We start from the raw sequence: 15,270 nt of genomic DNA on the forward strand, positions 1-15,270 counted from the left end.
CTCCTCATGGGGAGCCTGTTTCTCCCTCTGCCTGTGTCTCTGCCTCTATCTGTGTGTCTCTCATGAATAAATAAATAAAATCTGTAAGAAAAATATTTTATTTATTTATTATTTGAGAGAGAAAGAGAGAAAGCGGGGGAAGGGGAGGGGGAAGAGGGTCAAGCAGACTCTGCACTGAGTGTAAAGCCCAATATGAGGATCAATCCCATGACCTCAAGATTATGACCTGAGCCAAAATCAATATTCAGACACTTAACTGAACCACCCAGGCAACCCTAAGTAACACACTTTTAAATAACCCATGAGTTAAAGAAGAAATCAAATAGGAAAATAGGAAGTATTTCACAGTGAATGAACGTGAAAACACAACATATCAAAATTTGTGGGATACTATGAAAGTACTTTAGAGGGAAACTTAAACCTAAATGTCTATATTAGAAAGCCAGACACGTTTCTAAATTAACCACTTCAGTTTCTACCTTAAGAAACTAGAAAAAAGGGCAGCCCCGGTGGCTCAGCTGTTTAGCACTCTCTTCAGCCCAGGGAATGATCCTGGAGTCCCAGGATCGAGTCCCACATCAGGCTCCCTGCATGGAGCCTGCTTCTCCCTCTGCCTGTGTCTCTGCCTCTCTCTCTCTCTTTCTCTCTCTCTCTCTGTGTCTCTCATGAATAAATAAATAAAATTAAAAAAAAAAGAAACTAGAAAAAGGAGAGCAAATCAAAACCCAAGCATAAGGGGCGCCTGAGTGCTTCAGTCGGTTGAGCATATGCCTTCAGCTCAGGTCGTGATCCCAGGGTCCTGGGATCAAGCCCCACATTGGGCTCCCTGCTCATTTGGAGCCTGCTCCTCCCTCTCCCTCTGCTGCTTCCATTGTTTGTGGTCTCTGTCAATACAATAAAATAAAACTTAAAAAAAAAAAAAACAAGCAGAAGAAAGGAAATAATAAATATCAGGAATCAAAAAAATAGAAAACAAAAAGAAAATAGAGAAAATCAATGAAGCCAAAAGTTTATTCTCTGAATTTCAATATTAACTGATGAACCTCTATTCAGAGTGAGTAGGAAGAAAAAAAAGAGAGACGACACTAATTATCAATATCAGAAATGAGAGAGAAGACAGGCATTAGAAGAATATGAAGGGAATATTATGAATAACTTTATGCCAATAAATGATACAACTAGGATGAAATAGACAAAGTCCATTAACCTAGACCCTTACCACATAACATATACAAAAATTGATTGGTAATACATTATAGGCCTAAATGTAGAAACTAAAGCTATAAGACTTCTGGAAGAAAACATAGTTCTTCTATGTTTCTATGTTTCCTATGATCCTGACATTGGGCTTGACAAATTTCTAAATACACAAAAAACATAAACTCTAAAAGAAAATCAATAAATTGGGACTTCATCAAAACCAAAACTTTTGCTCTCACTCCTATATTCACTGTTAAGAAAACAGAAAGGTAAGCCGCAGAGTAGGAGAAAGGTTTGCAAAACATGTATCCAAAAGAAAGAAACCTAGAATATCTAAATAAGTCTTACAACTTACAAATGAGAAGATAACCCAATTTCAAAAAAGTGGATGAAAGATTTAAGTAGACACTTCACCTTAGAAGATACACACATGGAAAACATGTATATGAAAAGATATTCAACATCATTAGTCATTAGGAAAAAAGCAAATCAAAACCACAATCAGTATCATTGCATATCCACTAGAATTACTAAAGAAGGCTAATCATGCAAGTGTTGACAAGGATAAGGACAGTTGGATTTCTCATGACACTGCTGGCTATAATTGCAATTGGGCAGTTTCTTTAAAAATTGAACCACATCTACCATATGAACCCAGTTTTTCCACTCCTGGGTATTTACTCAAGAGAAACAAAAGTTATTTCTTCACCAAGACTTTTCACAAATGTTCTTATTAGCTTCACCTGTAATAGTAAAAACAAACAAATCAACCAAAACCCAGGTGTTCATTGAGAGATACATAGGTATTAAATTTTGGAATATTGTTCAGCAATAAGGAGTTCCTGGGGTTCCTGGCTGGCTCAGTCGATTAAGCAGGTGACTCTTGATTTTAGCTTAGGTCATGATCTCAGGGTCCTAGCATCCAGCCCAGCATCTGGCTCTGTGCTCAGTGCTCTGTGCTCAGTGAGGAGTCGGCTTGGAATTCTCCCTTGTGCTCTGTCCCCCACCCCACCCCCACTTCACACATGGGCGCTCTCTCTCACTCTCTCTCGAAATAAATAAAATCTTTTTTAAAAATAATAAAGGAGCTATTGGTACTACTAATGGCAAGGAAATTCTGAGTGAAATAAACCAGACCAAAAAATATATACTTATAATTCAATTTACATAACATTCTGGAAAATTCAAACTAATCTATAATGACAATTGTTGCTTGGTAACAGGACAGGGAGGCAAGGAACACAAAGAAAGTTGTGGATGATGGTTATGTTCCTTCCCTTGTGGTGATGGTCTCAGGTGTGTAAGCATATGTCAGAACTCATAAAACTGTATCATTTAAATACTTAAATAGAATTTATTTATTTATTTATTTATTTATTTATTTATTTATTTAGTTTGAAACAGCATTTACAACTCAAGACAGTTGTCAAAAAATTATATGGGGAAAAGTAATTTGCAATCATTGGCAGAAAGAGATAAAATATGGTTATCCTTAAAGGTAACTGAAGAGTTATAAGTCAGGTTAAACATGAAAACACTATGATTGGTTACAATATAGTGAGAAGAGCAAGAAACACATTTTTGTTTTACTCCATCCGGTCAGCCTGCATGGTATCATTTCCTGCTGGGCACCCTGAGATCTTCTCTCTTGCCAGATTTCTGACTTCTCGTGTCTAACGTCATCCTTTGTGGCCAGTGTCTGAGAGATAGGTCCACTTGTTATACCTGTGCTAAAGGAGGCCCAATCTTGGCTCCTACCCTCAAGAGTGCAGGAGGACTCTGGATTCTATTATATTCTTCAGAGTGGAAACTCCTAAAAGATAAACAAATCTCTCTTGTTAATGCCAACCACTTCTCTCTGTAACTTGGGGGTGCGGGGGATGCAGACACAGAACCCAGCTACACAATAAGTGCTAAAATGAAAATACATTTTCACATTCAACACAGGTACAAATTCTAAGCACTAAAGATAATGGTAGGATTTGAGTTAGGGCTTGGTGAGTAGATAGGAGTCAGATTGTAAAAGGAAAAGGAAAGGGCAGGGACACCTGGGTGGCTCAGTGTTTGAGCATCTGCCTTTGGCTCAGGGCGTGACCCTAGGGTTCTGGGATCAAGTTTAGCATCAGGCTCCCCACAGGGAGCCTGCTTCTCCCTCTGCCTGTGTCTCTGCCTCTCTCTCTCTCTCATAAATAAATACATAAAATCTTAACCAAAAAAAAAAAAAAAAAAAGGAAAATAAAAGAAAGGAAAGGGCAGGTGAAGAAAGTGACATAAGAGAAAAGAGAGCAGAATGTTCAAAGGACAATAAGGGGATCTAATCTTACCACAGTGAAATGATTCTAGTAAAGAGTTGTGGGAGATAAATTCAGGCAGCTAGAATAAGTCAGGTTATATAAAGCCCTTGAAAATCAAGTACAAGAATTTAGACTTAATAGAGTAAGAAACAGAAAGCTATCAGATTTTAAGTAAAGTGATCATATAACTGAAGTGGAATTTAAGCAAATATCCGGTTCCAAAAGCCAAGGAGGATGGAGTTCTGTGTTGGGCATGGACAGCAGGGTTAAATTCTTCTTGACAATCAAAAAGCCATGTCAAGGTCATGTCAAAGGGTATGTTGTACGGGGAGTGAGTCATATACAAGGTTCTATATCTATCAGCATGCACTATTTGTCTAGTCCTGACAAATATTATCCCAATTTCTACTGTACAAAGAAAGAAACTCAAACATCTGAAATTGCCACTGGTATACAGACTGATATATAAGTTCCTGTTTCCGGTTATGCCTAATTTACCTTGGCACTATATTCACAGAAGTCAAATATTTGAGCTTTGAAACAAATGTGTAACAGATTCTAAGGTGAGGTGGGTAGAACTCAATATCCACAGTGTAGACTGTTCGGCTTTATCCATTTACAGTTTTCAGATATGAATTACTTCCTTGCTAAGACAACAGCAGAGGCAAGGAAAGTAATCAAAAGCACTAACCTAGGTACCAGAGGTCCAATTGTGTGACCTTAGGCAAGTCATTGATTTTTCTGAATCTTAGATTCTTCATCTATGAAATTGGGGCAAATGTTAAAACCAGAGTGTTCCTTTAAAAAGCAAATGATATATTAAAAGGTTACCCATTCGTGTTGTTTAAATAATTAAACAGCAATGTATCTGGCTCTTAGCCAACAGAGATGGTTAATGGTACAAAAGTCTCAGTAAGTTAATGACTGTCACAAAGGAGACCTTTTTGTTTTTTAAAAGATTTTATTGATTTATTTGAGAGAGAGCGCGAGAGTAGTACGGCCGCTGGCACACAGACAAGTAGGGGAGGGGGTGATGGGGGAGGGTGCAGAGAGAGGGGGGAGGGTGCAGAGAGAGGGGGGAGGAGAAGGGGAAGGGGTAGAGGGAGAGGGAGAAGCAAACTTCCTGCTGAGCAGGGAGCCCAACATAGGGCTCGATCCCAGGACCTCAGGATCATGACCTGAGTGAAAGCAGTCGTTTAACCGACTAAGCCACCCAGGCGCCCCAAAGGGACACCTTTTTTTTTTGACAACTACCTTCCCTAAAAACTTCCCTTTTAGTATAAATCAGCAGAGCAGGTAACATCTTCCTAAGCTATGCCTGGTAGGTTCAAAGCGACTCCTGGAGGTAACCTTAAAAATTAAGAAGAAGAAAATATATTCTTCAGGATAACATACGATCACAGTAGACCTCTGTTACAGATCACACAACAAGACAAAGCAAATTTCCTGAATCTTCAGTATTTTAAATAATACATGTAGTATAGAATTAAGAACAGGAACATAAGTACCATTATGAAGACTATTCAAGTGTGAAAACCAATCAATTGTATACAGAAAGAGTAAGAGTTCCCTGCACATATGAAAGCTCGTTCCATTGAAATCTACATGAGATGTGAAAGGTATGGAATACATAAGAGGATGAATTAATGATATTAAACCAGAATGATAAGGGCACCTGGATGACTTAGTGGTTGAGCGTCTGCCTTTGGCTAAGGTTGTGATCTGGGGGTCCTGGGATCAAGCCCCACATTGGGCTCCCTGCTTGGGGCAGAACCTGCTTCTCCCTCTCCCTCTGCTGCTCCCGCTGCTGTGGTCTCTCTGTCTCTCTGTGTCAATACATAAAATCTTAAAAAAAAAAACCAAACCTGAAGGCACAATAGACATTTTTAGGTAAATGAAAACAGAAAATTCAACACTAATAGACCTGTATCATAAGCAATGCTAAAAAAAATTCTTCAGGATTAAAGATGATGACATACTTTATGGAAACTAAGAGATATAATGTTTTAATTTTCTTTACTGTGTAATACATTTAGTGGTTTTTTTTTTTTTAAAGATTTAGTTTATTTAATCATAAAAGACACAGAGAGAGGGAGAGAGAAAGGCAGAGGCACAGGCAGAGAGAGAAGCAGGCTCCATGCAGGGAGCCCGACGTGGGACTCGATCCTGGGTCTCCAGGATCACGCCCTGGGCTGAAGGCGACGCTAAACCGCTGAGCCAATGGGGCTGCCCTATTTAGTGGTTTAAAATTATAGTCATTTATTATTTCTCCCTATTCTGTGCCTTATCTAGACTTAACTGGTTGGTTCTTCAGATTTGGGTGTTATTGAACTAGGTCACTCATGTGGCTGCACTAAGATGGGAAGTTAGTTAGGGCTGAAACTTCCAAATTGGTTTCATTCACATGTCTGGAGACTCAGATGTGGTTCCTGCCATGGCTGGGATGGGCCTTTTTCATTCCAAGTATTTTTTGATATTTAGTAATCTAGCCCAAACTTACTTAGTTGCTGGCTATATTTCTAAAAGATAAAAGTACAAAATGCAAGGCTTCTTAAGGTCTGTGTCTAGAACTGGCATGACATCACTTTTGGCACATTTTATTCACCAATGAAAGTCAAAAGACCCACCCAGATTCAAGGGATGGAGAAATAGACTCTACCCCTTTTTTTCCCTTTTTTCTTTTTTTTTTAAAGATTTTATTTATTTATTCTTGAGAGACACAAGAGTGAGGGAGGCAGAGACACAGGCAGAGGGAGAAGCAGACTCCATGCAGGGAACTCGATGTGGGAGTCCTAATCCCCCAATGTAGGGCTCAATCTCATGATACTGAGATCATAACCTGAGCTGAAACCAGTTGATGCTTAACCAACAGGACCATTCAGGCACCCCTGGACTCTATCTCTTAATGAGAGAAGCAACATGTACATTCAGGCAGGAATGGGAAGAATTTCTGACAGCTATTTGAAAATAATCTATTAGAAGGAATGATAGTGCTAAAAATAGTAAACAGGTAAATATAAAAGGCAATATATAGGGATGCCTGGGTGGCTCAGCAATTGAGCATCTGCCTTTGGCTCAGGGCATGATCCTGGAGTCCTGGGATCGAGTCCCACATCAGGCTCCCTGCATGGAGCCTACTTCTTTCTCCCTCTGCCTATGTTTCTGCCTCCCTCTCTCTGTGTCTCACATGAATAAATAAATAAAATCTTTTTTTTAAAGGCAATATATTGGGGGATCCCTGGGTGGCTTAGTGGTTTGGTGTCTGCCTTTGGCCCAGGGCATGATCCTGGAGTCCCGGGATCAAGTCCCGCATCGGGCTCCCTGAGTGGAGCCTGCTTCTCCCGCTGCCTGTGTCTCTGCCCCTCTCTCTGTCTCTCTCCGTCTCTGTCTTTCATGAATTAAAAAAAAAAAAAGGCAATATATATGTTTCTTCTCTTAATTTCTTTAAAGTACATTATGACCATTTAAAGCAAAAATGACAATGAATGTAGATGTAGCACATAAGACAATAAAGCACAAAGGACTTAGGAGTGGTGGTAAATAAAGCCATACAAGGTAAGCCTCTTTTATTTTATGTGAAGTATCACAATTTTAACTCTAAGTAGATATTAGTAGATATAACTTATCAAATTTAAGAATGCATATCATAATTCCTTACAACTTTGCTAAAACAATAATGCAAAAAAGGCATAGTTAAAAGCCAATAGAGGAATTCAAATGGAATACTAAAGCATTTGATTAATCCAAAGAAATGGCAATAAGTGAAGAAGAGAAGAGAGGAACATAAAACTAATGAGACAAACTGGAAAAAAACATCAAAATGATAAACTTAAATTCGACAATATAAATTATTACAATTAACACAAAAGGATAAAGCACATCAATTAAAAGACAGAGATTGTCACATTAAAATAAAAACAGGAAGATCCAACTAAGTACTGTCTATAAGGGAATCACATTTTAAAAAACATATATAGGTTGACCACATAAAGATGGAAAAAATATAAAACCTACAAACAGTAAGCTAAGAAAGCTGCAATGACTGTATTAATATAAGAGAAATTTCATTTCAAGATAAGAAGGGTTATCAGAGGGCAGCCCCAGTGGCGCAGCAGTTTAGCGCCGCCTGCAGCCCAGGGTGTGATCCAGGATCGAGACCCACATCAGGCTCCTTGCATGGAGCCTGCTTCTCCCTCTGCCTGTGTCTCTGCCTGTGTCTCTCTCTGTGTGTCTCTCATGAATAAATAAATAAAGTCTTTTTTTTTTAAAGAAGGGTTATCAGAGACAAAGGATTTTTCATAATGATAAAATGGTTATATCATCAGAAAGACATAAGAGCTATCAGTTTATTTTTTTATTTTTATTTTTTTATTTATTTATGATAGTCACACACAGAGAGAAAGAGAGAGAGAGAGAGAGGCAGAGACACAGGCAGAGGGAGACGTAGGCTCCATGCACCGGGAGCCCGACGTGGGATTCGATCCCGAGTCTCCAGGATCGCGTCCTGGGCCAAAGGCAGGTGCCAAACCGCTGCGCCACCCAGGGATCCCAGAGCTGTCAGTTTAATGTGATCAATAAAACTTCCAAATATGTAAAGGAAAACCTGATAAAACTAAAGAAGAAATGAATCCACAGAGTGTATGCATTTTTAACTCCCCTATCTCAGAAATTAATAACAGCACTATATGTGAAGTCAGTGATAGAAAATTTGAACAAAACTATCACCTACCTCAACCTCATTGACACTGATGCTCAACAACAGCAGGGCACATTGCTTTTTCACTGCCCATGGAACGTTTACCAAGATAAATCATATTTGGGGGGATAAAATAAGTCTCAACAATTCTTATAATATTGACATCTGACAAAGTTTGTTTCTGATCACATCATAAATAAATTGGTAATCTCTAACTAGACTGATGGAGAAAAGAAAGATGGAAAATACAAATGGCCGATATCAGTATTTTAGATATCTATTGCCATATAACAAACTATTCCATAATTTAGTAGCTTCAAACAACAATTTTATTGCTCATATTTTGGAAGCCAGGAATTTTTAGAGTTCAGTGGGAATAGCTCACCTTTCCTTCATGTTGTCAAGTAGACTCACTCAAGCAATTGCATTCAGCAGTAGACTGATCTGGGTCACAAGGTCCGTGAAAGTTTGCCTCAGATGTATGGAATTAAGATGTAGACTGTGGGCTTCATGTGGCCTCTCTCCATGTGGTTGTTTTACCCATTAGGAACTTTTTTCTTCATGTGGCCTTTCCTGTACAATTGCTTGAACTTCTTTATGAGGGATTTGGGGCATCAAATGGGCAAAAAAAAATGGAGCCATGCCTTTGAGAATACAGTTGCTTGTTTTTTTCCTCAATTCTGAGCCTGGGGTGGGATCTTCATCCATGTACTTTATAGAGAGTTTATAGTTAGATAGTATCTTCCTCTATATTATTATGTAAGCTGCCTTTGTTTTATCTTTTCATTTTTGCTACTTTTTTATCTCGTCCATATTATCAGCTGTGATCTAGTATAGACTGTTTATGATGATGTCTTTCCAACTGGTTGTCTAAAGCTTGTTCTTTATTAGACTGCGGGGAATAAAATAGAGTGTGGCAATCACTGAAGGGTTTGTGGAAACAATATTTTCTAAATAAGTTTGCAGTTTTTCAAAGATGTTATTTTTAAAGATTTTATTATTTATTTGAGAGAGAGGAAGAGAAAGCACAAAGAGGAGGATAGCAGAGGGAGAAGCAGGCTCCCAGCCCAGCAGGAAGCCTGATGTGCGGCTCAATCCCAGGATCCTGGAATCCTGACCTGAGTGGAAGGCAAATACTTAACTGAGCCACCTGGGCTGCCCTTAAAAAAATGTTATTATTATATTAAGTTGTTCTTCGGCATAACACAATTGTAAAGACATCTTTATGCTTCTTAGAATATGTTTTCTTCTAGATTGGAGTCTAGAAACCTTCTGTATGCTTCATTTTGTTTTATATTTGCATTTTTGTCATCTTTTTTTTTTTTTAAATCTTGTTTACACTATTGGATGAGTTGTTTTCATTTTACTGTCTTCATCTTTTTTGTTTTTTAAAGATTTTATTTATTCATGAGAGACAGAAAGAGAAAGAGAGAGAGGCAGAGATACAGGCAGAGGGAGAAGCAGGCTCCATGCAGGGAGCCCGACGTGGGACTCGATCCGGGGACCCCGGGGTCACACCCTGGGCCGAAGGCGGTGCTAAACCGCTGAGCCACCGGGGCTGCCCTGATCGTCTCACTTTTGACGCCTCTCTGCCTCTCTCCCGTATGTTCATCAACATTCTTCAGGAAAAATGACCCCAGACGTGTCCCCAGAACCATCTCTGCCGAGAGGGCAAAAACACATTCTTGCCCAAAATTTGGGGACATATATAAATTCAAAGTTAAAACTTTAATCAAAGAGAAAAACAAGATTTCGAGGAAGCGGTTAAGAGGTTATGCAGATTAGGGGCTGCCTGGGAGGCTCAGCGGTTCGCCCCCGCCTTGGGCCTAGGGCGTGACCCCGGGGTCCCGGGATCGAGTCCCGCGTCGGGCTCCCTGCGTGGAGCCTGCTTCTCCCTCTGCCTCTCTGTGTCTCTCATGAATAGATAAACAAAATCTTTAAAAACAAAAAAACAAAACAAAAAAAAAAGAGGTTCTGCAGGTTTATCTCGGTCAGGACCCCGTCCCTTTCTCCGCCCCCCCCGCCCCCGCCCCCGCCCCAGGCCTCCTAACCCTTAGGCCGAGCAAAACTCTAAAGGCCCCGGTTCCGTGAATCACTCGGTGCGGTGCAATTCCGCTCCTCTGACTGCTCCCCTCGTCCATCATCCCGTCTTCCCGGTCTCCAGAGGCACTTAGAGTCCCGCATTCCCCCACCGGGACCCACCGCGAGGGAGGGCAGCGGCCCGCAGCCACTTCCGGGGTCGAGCCGCCGAAGGCGACGCCTCCGCCGCGGGAGGAGGGGTTAGGGGCGGGGCCGCGTCTGCGCACCGCCTGAGAGCGCAGGTGTGCGAGGGGGCGGCTTTGCGCATGCTCGCAGCGAGGCGTCTCTAACTCCGCTTCCGGTGGCGGTTGGCTCTCGCTGGGCCCCAGTCGCGGGGCTGCGTTAGAGCCGCGGAGAAGTGTGGGCGTCGGGCAGGTGAGTGCCGCTGCTTTTGTCCGTCCGTCCTCGCCGCCGTGCAGAGTAGCACCCGAAGGGCTGCGCTAGGTTTCACCCTTGTTCTGCTGATGTTTTTTTTTCTTGATGTTCTGAAACCTTTATTGCTGAGAACGAGGCGGAAGGGGTGGAGAAGCTATGATGGTTACCGTGGCAACTGCGGGGGGCACCCACTTAGTTTTTGAGAATTTGGGAAGGGAGAGTTTCTTCTGTAAGGGCTCGTTAAAATACACGTGTTTCGGGTGTTATTTCAAACCCATGCTCCTAAACCGCAGAATTTGATTTTTTTTTAAAGATTTTATTTATTTTTTTCACGAGAGACAGAGAAAGAGGCAGAGACACAGAGGGAGAAGCAGGCTCCATGCAGGGAGCCCGATGGGGGACTCCACCTGGGACCCAGGTCACGACCTTTGCAGAAGGCAGACGCTCAACCGCTGAGCCACCCAGGTGACCCTCAGTCCTGTCTTCCTACCCCCTCCTCTACATGGACCCAAGACTATTCATGCCAAGTAGTTTGATGCCAAGTTTGATGTCCTGGAATACTGTCTTCACTTTTCTTATGTTGGCTTAACTTAAGCCCCTCAGTTTTTTTTCAATATGAACGTGGAAGAAAATAATCGTAGTTTCCTCTGGATTTTTATAGGAATTAACGAGATAATTTAAAAGCTTGTGATATAGATAGAGACAATACATATTAACCATTACTACTGTTATTGTGGTTGTGTGGTTTTATTATTATGTATCATTTTGCTGTTTCTTCCTCTAAGCTTGAGCTGTTATTTTTATGTGTGTATTTATTAAGGTGCACTATCTTATCTATCTTTGTTCTTGTAACATAGTAAAGATTAAAAAGTTTTTTTGAATGGATCATTTTTTTTGGCTGTTGCTGGCATAATTTTACTCCTTTCTTTAAAGGAGCTACCTGGGGGTGCCTGGGTGACTCAGTCCGTTAAGCATCTGCCTTCAGCTCAGATCACAGGGTCCTGGGATCCAGCCCCTAGTGAGGCTCCCTGCTCAGTTGGGGGGGGGGGGTCTGCTTCTCCCTCTGCCTCTTCCCCCTGCTTGTGCACTGGCTCTCTCTCTTTCTCTCTCCCTCTCTCCCAACCCCCCCCCCCCTTGCTCTCTCTCAAATAAATGAAATCTTTTTTTTTTTTTAAAGGAGTGACCTAGGGGATCCTTGGGTGGCGCAGCGGTTTGGCGCCTGCCTTTGGCCCAGGGCGCGATCCTGGAGACCCGGGATCGAATCCCATGTCGGGCTCCCGGTGCATGGAGCCTGCTTCTCCCTCTCCCTGTGTCTCTGCCTCTCTCTCTCTCTCTCTCTGTGACTATCATAAATAATAAATAAAATTAAAAAAAAATAAAGGAGTGACCTAGTAGATAATTAATTTTGCTGATTGAGTGTTATTTATTAGATAAAAAGATGGCATTTTTTTCTGTTTAAGAATTCTGTGAAATAAGATATACAGAAAGGAACTGATAATCTCAATTTGGAGCAGGTATGAGTGATTTCAGTGAAGAATTGGTAAGGTCCAAGACAGAGGACGAGCAAGAGGAATCATGCATGTTCTCTGGTACAGGAATGTCCTTTCCTTGGCTCCAGAAGCATATAGAGACTGTGGGTAAGTAAAATCACATACAGCCATTTTAATTGTAATGCAGAGAGATGATAAAACTCTAGATACAAAGTGAATAACCAAACTGGTTTACTCAGTTTTCAGGATGGGACTATATAAGAGTTTTTGAGGCTGTAAGAAAAAAAAAAATAGATCCTTTTTTCTATTTTTCCTTTGAACTAATAGCAGTCTGTATTATGGTAGGTACACTTTTTGTTTGTTTGTTTTCTCTAGCAATACTTACTAGGAACTGAGCAGATAGGTGTAAGTCCAGAATTTACATATTTAGAAATGTTTCATAAGTTATGGATAGCCTGTTAAACCCAAAATACTTTATGTCTGCAATGAGAAAATAATTTCAGGTAATATTGACATTGTAGAGATTTAAAAAAAAAGCCATAATAGGAAAACAGAATTGCCTAGCAATTGCTTATTTTTTATTCTAGTAGATATCTTTTGGGGTTTTGAAGGGTATGCCCCCTAGAATAAAAACTTCGAAGACAGAGGCCAATCTGGATTAAAACTGAATGTTGAGTACCTTAGAATAGTACTTGGCTCAAAATAGTGCTCAAAAAATATTTGTTGACACATTTCCAGGTTTTTTCAGGGGCATTAGAGATAGGTTGATGGCACTTGTTCTTTATTGTACCTCATTCTGTGTCAAAATTTCTTTTCCTAGGCAATTAGTTTTGAAAGTGTATTGGCAACAAATAGGATAATCTTTTGCTCATAAAGAATGAAGTGAGAGATATTAGTAGGGTAACTAGGCTAATTTGGAAGACAGAAGGAGAATTTTCCAAGGATGTAAGGACACTAGTCTAAAGTCCAATTTCCATTCTGAGTAGTGAAAACTTGAGGGGTAGATGGGAGCTTGGCCTGAGGTCAGTCCTCCTTTATGTGAATAAATGAGTTTCTTTTTTTTTAATTTTTATTTATTTATGATAGTCAGAGAGAGGGAGGCAGAGACACAGACAGAGGGAGAAGCAGGCTCCATGCTCCAAAGGCAGGCGCTAAACCGCTGCGCCACCCAGGAATCCCAATAAATGAGGTTTTAAGGGAGAGGTGTTTTGTCATTTTCCCAGACTACCTCCCTGGTGTTGCTATTAGTCCTGGGCAGCTTGTGTGTAGATCTTGCTAAATGTAGCTTCTTATTCAGAGAGCTGGGTGGGGCATATTATTCTGCATTTCTGATAAGATCCCCAGGGATGGTAAGGCTTTTGTTTGTAGGAGCACACTGAACAGTAAGCATCAGGATCGCCAGGTGATCTGTGTGTTTTGTTTTTTTTAAGATTTTATTTATTTATTCATGAGAGACAGAGAGAGGCAGAGACCCAGGCAGAGGGAGCAGCAGGCTCCATGCAGGGAGCCTGATGCAGAACTCGATCTGGGGACTCCAGGATGACGCCCTGAGCTGAAGGCAGGCGCTAAACCACTGAGCTAGGCAAGGATCCCAGATCTGTGTTTTTTTTTTTTTTTTTTTTTCTGTGTGTATTTTTAAAAAGTTTGAGAAGCACTATTGTAGAGCAGTAGTCTTCAAATCTGTTTTGCTCCCATATCCTCTTTTTTAAAAAATCACATATTGCTTTGCATGGTTTTGAGATACCATCTAAAAATTGTAAGTTTAAAAAAAATAAAACAAAAAAAATAATAAAAATTATAAGTTTAATAGTCACAAAAGATATAATTTCCACTATAGGTTGCCATTTTTAAATGAAATTCATTTACTACTTTTACAAATATATCCAGTGAAATCTAAAGAACATAGGAATGTGATATGCCTTTCATCATCCATTTAAAAATATTTATGAAAAAGATTTTAAGTGATGGAGATTTTATACTGTTTATTTTCCTTTCATATTTTTATCTTTGCAATAAAGCCATGTATCTACTTTTAATTATTTTTTGTTAATATCCGATAAGGCTTAAAGTATTAAAATTTTGTCTGGGGTGAGACATCGTAATTAATAATTGTACACAGCTGATGAAAACATAAGTATTAAAAGTTGTGTTAAAATTTGATTAAAAGTAAATTTTTATTGCTTCTTTATTTTAATAAAATAAACAAGGTTGGGATGCCTGGGTGGCTCAGCAGTTAAGCATCTGCCTTCGGCCCAGGGCATGATCCTAGAATTTCAGTATCGAGTCCCACATTGGGCTCCCTGCATGGAGGCTGCTTCTCCCTCTGCCTGTATCTCTGCCTCTGTCTCTCCATGGCACTCATGAATAAATAAATTCTTTAAACAAATAAAAATTTAAAAAATAAGGTTATCATTTTTTCCAATTATTTTAAATATCTGTGAAGGAATATATGTATTTCCAGAGTGAGAAAAGATTTAGCTCTGGTTCTATTTTGTTTTCATTGATACATTTCTGAGAACTCTTAGTTACATGAGTAAGTAGATGGCACCAGATAGAGTTTAATCATAGCAGTGTATAAGGTTTTTGAATTTTTGAAGAACTCATGATGAAATTGTGTAGGGATCTATTATAAAGAATTATTCAGCCCTTCCACACTTAAAAAAAAAAAGATTTATTATTTTAGAGAGAAAGAGCGAGAGAGAGCGAGCGAGCGTGCACCAGGAGAGCAGGCCAGGGAGAACCTGAGGAGAGAGGCAGAGGGTGAGAGAGTCCCCAGCTGAGGGCAGAGTCTGATGCTAGGTTTGATCCTAGGACCCTTAGATCATGACCTGAGCTAAAATCAGGAGTGCAATGCTCAGCTGACTGTGTGCTCGACTATGCCACCCAGGTGTCCCCCACACTTTTGATAGCGAAGACTTGGAAACCACCCGACTTGCAAAAGGGTGTGTTGTAGTCATTCACTTTCTCAATATTTACCCTTATATTCTCACCTTAAGGTAATATATAATGATTTCAGTTGTGCAGCCTTGACTGTAGAACAATTCTCTAGGAGATTAATTTTAGGAAAGAGTATGAGGAAAGTGAAGATCTGCAAGTTGATTTCTCTCAAACTATCTTTGCACAGTGCCTCTATGTG

The 15,270-nt window shown here is 40.2% G+C and overlaps 1 protein-coding gene and 1 long non-coding RNA gene across 9 annotated transcripts in view; one reads left to right on the plus strand and one right to left on the minus strand.

Annotated features, from left to right (window-relative positions):
- Nucleotides 1–2,552: 2,552 nt before the first annotated feature.
- LOC144307316 (uncharacterized) lies at nt 2,553–10,776 on the minus strand. Of its 3 annotated transcripts, XR_013374206.1 has the most exons (4): nt 10,242–10,772; nt 8,576–9,082; nt 3,525–4,844; nt 2,553–3,013 (listed from the first exon to the last, which is right to left on the minus strand). It is a non-coding gene; the product is annotated as an uncharacterized LOC144307316 (long non-coding RNA). The 3 variants fall into 3 exon arrangements; XR_013374204.1 differs by lacking the exon at nt 3,525–4,844 and having other exon boundaries at nt 10,242–10,756; XR_013374205.1 differs by lacking the exons at nt 3,525–4,844; nt 8,576–9,082 and having other exon boundaries at nt 10,242–10,776.
- TAF1A (TATA-box binding protein associated factor, RNA polymerase I subunit A) overlaps nt 10,495–15,270 on the plus strand; it is a 31,604-nt gene continuing 26,828 nt past the window's right edge. The window contains exons 1-3 of one of the 6 annotated variants that reach the window (XM_077886954.1): nt 10,511–10,644; nt 10,983–11,109; nt 12,104–12,281. In XM_077886954.1, coding sequence (XP_077743080.1) covers nt 12,161–12,281 — 121 coding nt within the window. In that variant the 5' untranslated portion in view covers nt 10,511–10,644; nt 10,983–11,109; nt 12,104–12,160. Of the gene's footprint in view, nt 10,645–10,982; nt 11,110–12,103; nt 12,282–15,270 lie in introns of those variants that run through there. The other 5 variants (XM_077886957.1, XM_077886955.1, XM_077886953.1 and 2 more) reach the window with 5 other exon arrangements.

This window comes from Canis aureus, chromosome 38, assembly GCF_053574225.1.
Source record: "Canis aureus isolate CA01 chromosome 38, VMU_Caureus_v.1.0, whole genome shotgun sequence".
NCBI classification, from domain to species: domain Eukaryota; kingdom Metazoa; phylum Chordata; class Mammalia; order Carnivora; family Canidae; genus Canis; species Canis aureus.